The sequence below is a fragment of the Hyla sarda genome, chromosome 1 (genome assembly GCF_029499605.1).
Source record: "Hyla sarda isolate aHylSar1 chromosome 1, aHylSar1.hap1, whole genome shotgun sequence".
NCBI classification, from domain to species: domain Eukaryota; kingdom Metazoa; phylum Chordata; class Amphibia; order Anura; family Hylidae; genus Hyla; species Hyla sarda.
In genome coordinates, this window is record NC_079189.1 from 508,947,675 (window position 1) to 508,960,706 (window position 13,032).

General features: G+C 47.0%; 1 protein-coding gene across 6 annotated transcripts in view; it reads left to right on the forward strand.

Moving 5' to 3' along the window:
- CHD1 (chromodomain helicase DNA binding protein 1) overlaps positions 1 to 13,032 on the forward strand; it is a 135,412-nt gene that overhangs the window by 42,742 nt on the left and 79,638 nt on the right. For all 6 annotated transcript variants that reach the window (XM_056537549.1, XM_056537544.1, XM_056537545.1 and 3 more), the window contains 3 exons: positions 3,938 to 4,027; positions 10,606 to 10,796; positions 12,525 to 12,713. In XM_056537549.1, the coding sequence (XP_056393524.1) occupies positions 3,938 to 4,027; positions 10,606 to 10,796; positions 12,525 to 12,713 (470 nt within the window). The remainder of the gene's footprint in view (positions 1 to 3,937; positions 4,028 to 10,605; positions 10,797 to 12,524; positions 12,714 to 13,032) is intronic.

The following is a 13,032-nucleotide window of genomic DNA, read 5'->3' on the forward strand; positions in this document are numbered from 1 at the left end:
CGCTGGTCTCCTCAGGAATCCTGTCTTTCCATCAATGTCCTGGAAATTCGGGCCATCTCTCTGTCTCCTGCACTGGGAGTCCCTTCTCCGGGGCCTCCTGGTCCGCATCCAGACGGACAATGCCACGGCCGTGGCGAATGTCAAGAGGCACTCGCAGCCGCGCTGCCATGACCAAGGTGTCCAAGATCTTGGTCAGGGCGGAGCGCCTGGTCCCCGCCATATCAGCGATCCACATCCCGGGGGTGGAAAATTGGGAAGCAGACTTTCTAAGTCGCTCATCTCCCGACCCCGGAGAGTGGTCCCTTCACCCGGAGGTGTTCGCGTCCATTTGCGAGCGCTGGGGGATTCCGGACGTGGTCCTCTTTGCGTCCCGCCTGAACTGACAGGTTTCGGCCTTCGTGGCAAAGTCCTGAGATCCTCTGGCTCTAGCCGCAGATGCTCTAGTCGTTCCCTGGTCTCTCTTCAATCTCCCTTATCTGTTCCCACCGCTTCCTCTTCTGCCCCGAGTGCTGAGGAAAATCAAGGCGGAAGGCGTCTCGGCCATTCTGGTGGCTCCGGATTTGCCCCGTCACTCTTGGTACGCAGACGTGGTTCAACTGGTGTCGGACGTCCCCTTTCGGCTGCCGGATCGCCTCGATCTCCTCTCTCAGGGCCCACTTTCGGTGGTGTGAGGCCCGCTGTCTTTGTCCGGTTCATTTTTCTCTGCCTAACCTGGAGTTTTTGCAGTCAGGCCTTGAGACGCGTTTGGCTCTTAGTTCCCTCAAGGGTCAAGTGTCGGCGCGGTCTATTCTTTTTCAGCAGCCTCTGGCTTCCGACTCTTCGGTTCGCACCTTCCCTTCAAGGGGTGGCTCATGAGAATCCTCCTTACAGGTCCCCCTACTCCCCCTTGGGATCTGAACTTGGTCCTGAGTGCCTTGCAGTCCGCTCCGTTCTAACCTCTCCGGGACATATCCCTTTGTTTCCTTTCCTGGAAGGTGTCCTTCCTGGTTGCTGTGACCTCCATCCGCAGGGTGTCGGAATTGGCAGCTCTCTTGTCAACCTCTCTTCCTGATTCTGCATCGGGACAAGGCTGTGCTAAGGCCAGTACCTACTTTTCAGCCGAAGGTGGTTTCTTCCTTTCATCTGAACGAGGATATCGTTCTTCCCTCCTTCTGCCCTGCTCCGTCTCATCCTAAGGAGCGCTCCCTCCACAACCTAGATGTGGTCAGAGCTTTGTGGGTTTTCCTTTCGACTAGATCTTCCTTCCGATGGTCTGATTCACTGTTCGTCCTTCCATAGGGCCGCCGCAAAGGTTTGCTGGCTTCTAAGGCCACCATCTCCAGGTGGATCCGGTCCGCCATTTCTGAAGCGTATCGTTCAAAGGGGAAGAATCTTACTCCACCCGCTCTGTGGGGGCCTCTTGGGCGGTCTTCAACAGGGCTTCTGCCCTACAGGTGTGTAAGGCGGCCACTTGGTCTTCGGTGCACACTTTCACCAAATTTTACCAGGTGCACACTTCTGCATCCGCTAACGCCAGTTTGGGGCGTAAGGTTTTGCAGGCAGCGGTGGCCTTGCCGTCGGCATGATTCCAGGTTGATTAGGTTTTTCCCACCATGGGGACTGCTTTGGTACGTCCCATGGTTTCTGTGTCCCCCCAATGGAGCTGACCGAGAAAAGGAGATTTTTTACACTTACCGTAAAATCTTTTTTACTCGGAAGATCCGTTGAGGGACACAGCACCCACCCCTTTGTTTTAGTTTGTTGCCGAAGGGTCAGTCGCCTGTCCGGCTGTTGGTTCACTTGTTTTGACTGGGCTCCCTTCGGACTGCTGCTCCATGGAGTGAAAGAGGTTAATTACCATAATAGCAATTAGGGATGTCCCGATACTGGTATCGGGGCCGATACTAGCTATTTGCATGGTATCGGGGACTCTTTTAATGTCCCCGATACCATGCCCGATACCTGCTGTAGTTCCACTGTCCCGTTCTTCCGTCCTCCGGGCCGCATCATGTCGTCCTATGGAGGAGCATGTGACATATACGTCACTGCGCCTCCTCCCCTGCGCCCGTCGTAACGCTACGGAGGAAGCGGAGTGACGTGTATGTCACATGCTCTTCCATAGGATGACATGATGCGGCCCGGAGGACAGAAGAACGGGACAGGAGGGGGGCTTCTACTAATGTCTACCAGGGGGGGGCCCTGCTGCTGTCTAAACGGGGGGGGGGGCCCTGCTGCTGCTGTCTAAACGGGGGGGCCCTGTTGCTGTCTAAACGGGGGGGGGGGGGGGCCCTGTTGCTGTCTAAACGGGGGGGGGGGGGCGCCTGTTGCTGTCTAAACGGGGGGGGGCCCTGTTGCTGTCTAAACGGGGGGGGGGGGCCTGTTGCTGTCTAAACGGGGGGGGGGGGGCCCTGTTGCTGTCTAAACGGGGGGGGGGGGCCCTGTTGCTGTCTAAACGGGGGGGGGGGGCCCTGTTGCTGTCTAAACGGGGGGGGGGGGCCCTGTTGCTGTCTAAATGGGGGGCGGGCCCTGCTGCTGTCTAAATGGGGGGGGGTCCTGCTGCTGTCTAAACAAGGGGGGGGGGGTCCTGCTGCTGTCTAAACAAGGGGGGGGGGTCCTGCTGCTGTCTAAAGGGGGGCCTTCACTGCTGTCTAAATGGGAGCCCACTGTCCAAAGGGGGGCTGCTGTCTACAAGGGGTGCAGCTGCTAATGTCTGCAAGGGGATACTCCCTACTATTAAAGACAATCTTACAGCAGAGTCACCTGCACTAACTTGAATTTATACAGAGTGCAGATGACCTGGTTTCTACCGCTGTTCACCATGTGATAATCAGTCTCGCTGCCAATGCAAATTCCCTGTTCTGTCCAATGGAGAAGAGAGAAATCTTGGCTCAAACTACAGCAGCCGCCTCCATTGTACACAACAAGGACCCACATATCATACGGTAAGCAGGACCAGAAACTGGTGTCAGATTCCCTTTAAAATAAAAGTACTCATACTTGGTATCGGCGAGTAATAGAATTAAAGTATCGGTACTCGGTCTTAAACAAATGGTATTGGGACATCCCTAATAGCAATGCATACTAATACTGGCTGTGTCTCTGGAATGGCTGTCAGTTTCCCACTAATCCTGGATAACCACTTTTAATCTTTTCTGAAGTAATAGGGAGTGCTAAGTAGGGATCGACCGATATAGTTTTTTTTTTTAGGGCCGATACCGATAATCTGTGGAGGTTAGGGCCGATAGCCGATAACTTATACCGATATTCCGGTATAAGTTATCGGCTATTTAACCCTCTCCCCCCCCCCCCCCCACACCGCTGCAGATCATTGATTTAAAGCGGGTGCCATAGACTGCCGCCGCCACCCGCTTCTCTCCCCCTGCCTGTCCTGGGGTTCTGAATCCTATCCCGCCAGCGTCCCCCCCGCCGCACCACTCCGTGCCCCCTAACACCGTGCCGCGTCGCACCCCTGACCGCACCGCCCGGCCCCATTGCCTCCCCCATCCCCGGTTATATAATTACCTGTTCCCGGGGTCCACTCTACATCTGGCTCCGGTGGCGTCCTCCTGAGCTGTCACTGTGCGCAGTCACGTCACTAGTCATTGCGCACAGCGTAACACAGGACGCAGCAGGAGCCAGAAGGATCGTTGACCCCGGGAACAGGTAATTATAAAACCGGGGATGGTGGAGGCAATGGGGCCGTGGCGGTGCGGCGGGACGGTGGGGGAGCGGTCGCGGTGGTGGCGGGGGGCAGGGCATTATCGGCATATCGGCAAAGTAATTGCCGATACCGATAATGCCCAAAATTGTGATTATCGTCCGATAATATCGGCCAAACTGATAATCGGTCGATCCCTAGTGCTAAGAAGGAAGATTCTACTACTCTGAGTTTTGATTCTTTTTAAATTGTTATACTGACATGGTGCACATTACCTTAATCACATTTTCTTTGTTTTAGATCAGGACACATGAGTGGATGCACCCACAAACAAAGCGATTAAAGTTCAATATTGTATTAACAACGTATGAAATCCTACTTAAGGACAAAGTAAGTTTAACTTTCTATCAAATATTATACATTTTTTTCAAGATCTGGAATAACCAGTGATCTTAAAGTGTACCTGTCATTAGCAAAAACATTTTATATCATGTAGAAATATGTATGTTGGTAATATACATTGGTTAAGAAAGTGTGTATTTTTGTCCCTGCAGCTATTGTATTATCTACGTTATATAAAAGGTTTTTAACAGGTACACTTTAAAAGGAAGGTGTCATAAAAGACTAATTTTTTTTAAATCCTTTTTTTGGTTAACAATATTTTTAAAGAATTTTCGGTCATGTTTTTTCCAAATTTTACTTTCTATATTTCAAATCATGAAATCTTGTAGTTTTCATTCTGGCCACTAGGGCTAAAACTAATCTGAGACATCTTGTTCTGTACAGATCATTTCCCAGTAATGCCTTTCTTCTCTGAGCAGACAAGGAGTACTGTGAAAGATGAAGCCAATAGAGACAACAAAGACACCATTCACAGCAGAAATCGGCCTTCCCTCTCTATAGAATGACCTCTGAAAAGTGCAGAGAATGCCCAGTAGCACCTTCAATTTTAAATGAATGGGACAGCTCCTGTCAATTGTTGTGTATGCTAATGTTTCCATGCTCAGGCAAGATGGCAGCTGCCATAAAACTGTGTGGGGAAAATAGAAACAGATAAAAAAAAAAATATTCAGGGTTGTGGAAATAAAAAAAAAAAAATAAATCTACTTGTCCACGGGACTAAAACGGAACACAGTCTACTCATGAAATCCCTCAGGAAAATCCACTTGTCCTGGTAGACAAAATAAATTCAACCAAAATAGTACGTAAATAAGGGTGTGATTCCCTCGCTGTCACGTGCTCCTTCCTCTTCAGTCTGGCCGCTGCACATGCTGTTCCTTCAGCTGCTCTCTACAGGGATCTCACGCTGCTGCTGTTCATTCACGCTGCTAGACAAGGGTTCTCCTTCTCTGCAAGGGACCTTCGCCTGCATTGCTGTTCCGGCTGCTACAGAACACAGGAACCTGGGTGAGCTTGTTCCTTTTTTTCTCTGGGTTGGCTGACTTATCTTTTGGGTTCTTTTCTATGTCCGACCCCAGATCTGAACCCCCCCATCCCAGACAGGCCTTAGTCACTTACTATTCTTGCACGAGCTGTAAAACTAAAATACCAGGTGGTTCGGCTGAGTCCACCTGTTCTGCCTGCTCTGCTTCTCGGGTGGATGGTCGCCTGTCCCTCTTTCGGGAAGTTTAGTTGGCACAGGTCCAGGATTCCTGGGCTCAGGACGTCGTTTCAGACTGCTACCGAATCAAACTTGGGTCTTTTACCTGGGATCGTTTTTTCCAGTCCGCTCTGCGGCCCTGGCTGCGGCTTTTCAGTCTGCACTCCAGACCCTACTTGCGCAGGGGGTCATTGTGCCAGTCCCACCCCAGGAAAGTTTATTTTAGGCTTCTATTCGAATATGTTCGTCGTTCCCAAAAAAGGGGGAACGGTTCGTCGGATTCTTGATCTGAAGCTCCTCAATCGGCACTTCCGAATGGAATCTCTCTGTTCTGTTGTTTCGTCCATGGACCAGGGCGCATTCCTGTCTTCGGTGGACATCGGGGATGCCTACCTCAACATCCCTATTTTTCCGGCACACCAACGATTTCTGTGGTTTGCTGTTCCGGCAGGTCATTTTAAGTTTTCGGGCTGGCCAGGGCCCCCAGGGTCTTCACCAAAGTCCCTGGTGGTGGTTATCGCCATCCTCCACTCTCGGTGGTTGTTGGTGCTCCCTTATCTGGACAAACGATTGATCAAAGCTCAGTCCTTTGCACAAAATCAGGAGTCTCTCCACATCACTCTTCAGACCCTTACCAGTTTCGGGTGGGTGATCAACCGGGAGAAATCCAACCTCTCTCCCTCCCCACCGGACAAGCCGAGTGCTCTTCTGTCCGGGATCTGCCTTTTGCGCCGCCCGGAACCGGTGACCATCCGTTCGTGCATAGAAGTGTTGGACAGAATGGTGGCCGCCATGGAAGCCATTCTTTTTGCTCAGTTCCAGTGTCGCCCTCTTCAGTGGGCCATCCTGTCTCTGTGGGACATGTCTTCTTGGTCCCTCCACCGCCGGATCAGTCTGCCCCCATGGTTTGCCAGTTGCTCCTTTTGGTGGCTCCGCTCGTTTCTCCTGCTGCGTTGGCAGGTCTTAACGACCGATGCAAGTCTGCTCGGCTGGGGGAGTGTTTTCTTTTTCAGGACCGGACGGTTCAGGGTCGTTGGTCCCCCCCCCCCCCCCCCCCAGGAAGCCCATCTCCCCATCAACATCCTAGAGCTTTGGGACATCTTTCTTTGTCTCCTCCACTTGGAGTTGTTACTCCAGGCTTGTCTGGTTTGGGTCCAAACGGACAATGACACTGCTGAGGCTTATATCAATCGCCTGGGGGGCACTCGCGGCAATGGTGGAGGTGACAAGGATTCTTGTCGGGGCGGAACGCCAGGTTCCCTCCATATCGTCGATCCACATTCCGGGGGTGGACAATTGGGAGTCGGGCTCCTTACATGACAGCGCGCTCAGCCTATCACCGGCCGAGGCAGGACATCACTGCGGCCGGTGATAGGCTGACAGCTCTGTGACGTTCCCATCCTCAGGAAGCGGCAAGAGCAGCGGAGGGACCGTGAGGCCGGTTCCAGAGCAGCGGGGAAACGTAGGAAGGTGAGTACAGCGCAGCGGCTGATGATTTTTTTTTGGGGGGGGGGGGGGGGGAGAGATCAGCCCATACGGGTCACATGACGATGGGGGGGGGGGGGGGGGGGTGTTAATACCGTGGAACCTCCATAATTTACAAGAATACCGTGGTACACCTTTATGGTCATACCGCCCAGCTCTGCTTATCATCTTTCTTTACTTGCATTCCGCAGCAAGAGTTTAAATGCAGAATTAAAGAAAAAACATTTTTTCACGTGAGTAGTTAATATGCAAATGAACATAACCAAACTGTCCAATCAGGGCTTAAGTCCCATGTTATAAATATGAGTCATAAGGAAAAGAGGACTATAAACCAGCTCACCCCTCCTATGTGGATAAATTCATTCGGCAGCAGCAGAGTACATTTCTGTCAGGGATCTCGGAGGAAATCACTAGAGCTGGGTCTCCAGGTGCAGCAATTCCAAGGAAATAGCGGATATCCGGCTCCCAATGGATAACTAAAATCCAACTTTAAGGGAAAAATTGTAAAAACATACAGGTGGAAAAATATATATTTTCCACCTGTTTGTTTTGAAAAATTTTTCATTGAAGTTGGATTTTATTCATCCATTTGGAGCCGAAAATCTGCTTTATCCTTAGAGTATAAATAATATGAGTGACTGGTAATCAACTTCCTCCTTCTTGGTGTAAATGGACGGTAGAATAGAAGACAAGATCTTGAACAGGAAAAGAACGTAGTATAAATGGTCAGAAACACTCCAAACTGGGTAGAGTATTAGGGTGGGATAATATTTGCCTCCTGTCTTTAATTAAATCCATATTTTCCTTCACCAAGGGTAGGAAAATCTTGAATTTTATGGCGACAGGAGGCTCCTATTATGCTTGTTTAAAGCATAAAATATATATATGAGAGGAATACAAAAATACATGTTCATAATAGTCATAGAAATGTGATTCAGGTCTAAAATTTCAAAAAATTTAAATTGGATTCTGAAGACCAATTGGCAGCTTTCATTAAGTTTGATAAGGATCCACCTGCTTGATAAACTTTAGTTGACATGGCTCCTCTAGTGGATTGAGCACCAAAAACAGAAAAGAAGCTGGATTATAATGTATACAATAGGAAATAAAAAGTTGGGAAGAAGTAGAGATACTTATTTTCATAAAATTTGAGGAATTGAACTAAACATGTTAGTTTTATGTGGGAAAGCAGGGTAGAAGACTGATTGTAAATTAGTCTTAGTGCGTCTACAAATAGATCATTGAACACATTGAGGGGTGAACTGTCAATGGGAAATATCCAAAGCTTCAACATCAGCTACTCTTTTAACCCCTTAAGGACATAGTGTTTTTCCATTTTTGCACTTTTGTTTTTTCCTCCTTACATTTTAAAAATCATAACCCTTGAAATTTTGCACCTAAAAATCCATATGATGGCTTATTTTTTGCGCCACCAATTCTTTGTAATGACATCAGTCATTTTTCCCATAAATCTACAGCGAAACGGGGAATAAAAATCATTGTGTGACAAAATGAAAGAAAAAACGCCATTTTGTAACTTTTGGGGGCTTCCGTTTTTACGCAGTACATTTTGCGGTAAAAATGACACCTTATCTTTATTCTGTAGATCCATACAATTAAAATGATACCTTACTTATATAGGTTTGATTTTTTTTATTACTTCTGAAAAAATGTATACGTTAAGAACTGACTCCTATAACTTTTTTATTTTTCCACGTATGGGGTGGTATGGGGGCTCATTTTTTGTGCCGTGATCTGAAGTATTTATTGGTATCATTTTTGTTTTGATTGGATTTTTGATCACTTATTATTATTTTATGGTATAAAAAGTGACCAAAAAGACGCTATTTGGGACTTTGGAATTTTTTTGCGTGTATGCCATTGACCGTGCGGTTTAACTAACAATATATTTTTATAGTTGGACATTTATTCTTGCGGCGATACCACATATGTTTATTTTTGTTTACATTTTTTTTTTTTTTTACGGGAAAAGGGGGTGATTCAAACTTTTATTAGGGAAGGGGGTTTAAATCATAACTTTTTTTTTTCACTTTTTTTGCAATGTGTTAGCCCCCATAGGGGACTATAACATGCAGTACATTGATTCAATACACTGAACAATGCCTTTGCATTACAATGCATTGATCAGTGTTATTGGCGGATGATTGCTCAAGCCTGGATTTCAGGCTTGGAGCAATCAATTGCCAATCGGATGTGCAGGAGGAAGGTAAGGCACCTTCCTGCTGCGTCCTAGCTGATTGGGACATCGCGATTTTACCACGATGGTCCCGATCAGCCCGACTGAGCTGCCGGGAAGCTCTCTCTTTCACTTTAGACCCAGCAATCAACTTTGATCACCGCGTCTAAAGAGATAATGCCAGACATCTGCCGGAACGGCGATGTCCGGCATTAGCCACGGGTCCTGGCTGGTGAAAGCAGTCGGGACTGTGCGGGTATGATGCAGGCTCAGCTCCTGAGCTCGCTTCATATCACTCCCGTGCCGCAGCGTCTTATAAACCTGGCGTTTTGCGGCAAGGGGTTAAGAGATGAGGCATAATAAAACTTTGAATTTGAAAAAGAAGAATTTTAGTGATAAGTTATCATTATAACCCAATAATTCAGAAAATTCAACAAAATTGTAACATCCCAAGTTGACTGATACTTGGGTCGAGGGGGTCTTTTGAATCTGATGCATTTCATTAGCTTGCAAGCCAAAGGATGTTTCCCTACAGGAAATCAATGGGAGAATGATTACAAGAAATTGCGGAACGTTATACGTTAATGGTTCTACAGGCTTTACCAGAAGAGAGTCTGAAAGGAAATTTAAGATAAAGGGGAGAAGTGCATGTAAGGGATCCAAATACCGTTGTATGCACCAATTAACCCAAAGCTTCCAGGCTAATCTGTAAACAATCTTGGTTCCAGGAGCCCAAGTCTCGAATAAGATTTCTCTAGTAGTCTTCGCTCTGCACGCGGAGGACAGGCGCGGGGCCAGCAGCTCGCACTCTTTACTCTTTAACTCTTGCTGCAGGATGAAAGTAAAGAATGATAAGCATATGAGTCTCCTGTCGCCATAAAATTCAAGTTTCTGTGATTATATTAGTGTTTACAGTAGTACCATTCATCCACTATCAGATACTGAATTAAGTAGCTATTATTAAGAGAGACCCAATAATAGAATTAGATAGCACCAGCAAATTATGCAACACTTAGTGGGTACAAATAAGGACTAGTATCAGTCCTCAATATTACACACTAAATATACAAACAAAAGGAGGGAGGGCCATGTTTGCAAGAGTTTACAATCATTATACCAGATTAAAAGCAAGATTATTACACTGTTGCAGTGTATCGATGTAGTTTGCATTATCTAATGTCACTCGACTAACTGAGCCTTCTTTAGTCCTTATAATGACATTTGTTGCGGTGTAAAGACCATAAAGTAATTTTGAAATAAGTACATTTTCTATTGGTCACTTATCATTGCCATCTATCTGTCTCAGCTTATGTCACCAGAACAGATGTTCGACCTTCAATGTTATTTTACCATCTACCATATTCTGGTTGCAGTTACACTTCAAGACCATATATATGTGAACACCTAAAGATCACATTCATTTGAGCATTATTATAAAAAGTAATTTCTCTTTACCACTCTTAGGGTGCGTTCACACGTGCATATTTTCTGCTGCAGATTTTGCTGCCCATTGACTTCAATGGGAAGCAGAATCTGCTGAAGCAAATCTGCAGCAGAAAATATGCACATGTGAACGCACCCTAAGACTAAAGCCAGCAATAGATTTTTAGGTGCATTTGCTCCATCACTTAATTGCTTGAAATTGGTTATTCAACCACAGTTCTAGTTAACAATTTGTTTACTCAGTGTTTTTTAGGTGGTTTGAACTGGGCTTTCATAGGAGTTGATGAAGCACATCGGCTGAAAAACGATGATTCTCTGCTGTACAAGACCTTGATAGACTTTAAGTCAAATCATCGTCTTCTCATCACTGGAACACCGTTACAGAATTCCCTCAAAGAATTATGGTCTTTGCTTCAATTCATTATGCCTGAAAAGTAAGAATTATAATTGATACAAAATAAATGATAATAGAAAACAAATATTTTCTCTCCTTTTTCACCCACTCTTTTTCCCCTCTTTCTTTCTTTTCCTCTTTCTTTCTATTGCTTTCTCTCTCTCTTTTTTTCCCTCTTTCTCGATTTCTTTTTTTCCCTCTTTCTCGATTTCTTTTTCTCACACTCTCTTTTTCTCACACTCTTTCTCACACTCGCTTTTGCTTTCTCGCACTCGCTTTTGCTTTCTCGCACTCGCTTTTGCTTTCTCGCACTCGCTTTTGCTTTCTCGCACTCGCCTCTCGCTTTTGCTTTCTCGCACTCGCCTCTCGCTTTTGCTTTCTCGCACTCGCCTCTCGCTTTTGCTTTCTCGCACTCGCTTTTGCTTTCTCGCACTCGCTTTTGCTTTCTCGCACTCGCTTTTGCTTTCTCGCACTCGCTTTTGCTTTCTCGCACTCGCTTTTGCTTACTCGCTTTTGCTTTCTCGCACTCACTTTTGCTTTCTCGCACTCGCTTTTGCTTTCTCGCTTTTGCTTTCTCGCTTTTGCTTTCTCGCACTCGCCTCTCGCTTTCTCGCACTCGCCTCTCGCTTTCTCGCACTCGCCTCTCGCTTTCTCGCACTCGCCTCTCGCTTTCTCGCACTCGCCTCTCGCTTTCTCGCACTCGCCTCTCGCTTTCTCGCACTCGCCTCTCGCTTTCTCGCACTCGCCTCTCGCTTTCTCGCACTCGCCTCTCGCTTTCTCGCACTCGCCTCTCGCTTTCTCGCACTCGCCTCTCGCTTTCTCGCACTCGCCTCTCGCTTTCTCGCACTCGCCTCTCGCTTTTGCTTTCTCGCTCTCGCCTCTCGCTTTTGCTTTCTCGCACTCGCTTTTGCTTTCTCGCACTCGCCTCTCGCTTTTGCTTTCTCGCACTCGCCTCTCGCTTTTGCTTTCTCGCACTCGCCTCTCGCTTTTGCTTTCTCGCACTCGCCTCTCGCTTTTGCTTTCTCGCACTCGCCTCTCGCTTTTGCTTTCTCGCACTCGCCTCTCGCTTTTGCTTTCTCGCACTCGCCTCTCGCTTTTGCTTTCTCGCACTCGCCTCTCGCTTTTGCTTTCTCGCACTCGCCTCTCGCTTTTGCTTTCTCGCACTCGCCTCTCGCTTTTGCTTTCTCGCACTCGCCTCTCGCTTTTGCTTTCTCGCACTCGCCTCTCGCTTTTGCTTTCTCGCACTCGCCTCTCGCTTTTGCTTTCTCGCACTCGCCTCTCGCTTTTGCTTTCTCGCACTCGCCTCTCGCTTTTGCTTTCTCGCACTCGCCTCTCGCTTTTGCTTTCTCGCACTCGCCTCTCGCTTTTGCTTTCTCGCTCTCGCCTCTCGCTTTTGCTTTCTCGCTCTCGCCTCTCGCTTTTGCTTTCTCGCACTCGCCTCTCGCTTTTGCTTTCTCGCACTCGCCTCTCGCTTTTGCTTTCTCGCACTCGCCTCTCGCTTTTGCTTTCTCGCACTCGCCTCTCGCTTTTGCTTTCTCGCACTCGCCTCTCGCTTTTGCTTTCTCGCTCTCGCTTACTCGCCTCTCGCTTTCTCGCACTCGCCTCTCGCACTCGCCTCTCGCTTTCGCTTTCTCACACTAGCTTTTCGCTTTCTTACACTCTTTCTCTCTCTCTCTCTGTGACTTGAAGTTTCCAAGTTCTGTATCCTGATGGCATACTTTCTATCTGCAATAGCGTAAACTCAGAATATTATTTTTGTTTATATTAGGTTTTCCTCTTGGGAAGATTTTGAAGAGGAACATGGTAAAGGCAAAGAATATGGCTATGCCAGTCTTCACAAAGAACTTGAGCCATTCCTTCTAAGAAGAGTAAAGAAAGATGTGGAAAAATCTTTGCCAGCTAAAGTGGAACAAATTTTGAGGGTTGAGATGAGTGCTTTGCAGAAACAGTACTATAAGTATGTATTCATATGTATTTTTCAAGCAACTAGAAATTATAGTAAAAGTTGATCTTATATTTGAATGCAAATGCAATGTTCACCCATAAGGTGCAAAATGTGTAAAACAGTAAATGTATTATGTATTTGATGCCATTTACTTATGAGCCCATAAGTAAACAAAACAGTACTTCTAGAGTAAAGCATCATCCCATGTATCATCTGATACCTGTGTATGGGTTTTCTTTTTACGTGGCTTGACATATATCATGTGAAAATGACCTAAGTAAACTGCATTAACATGCATTTAGGATACTTGTGATGACAATCTCAAGTTTGA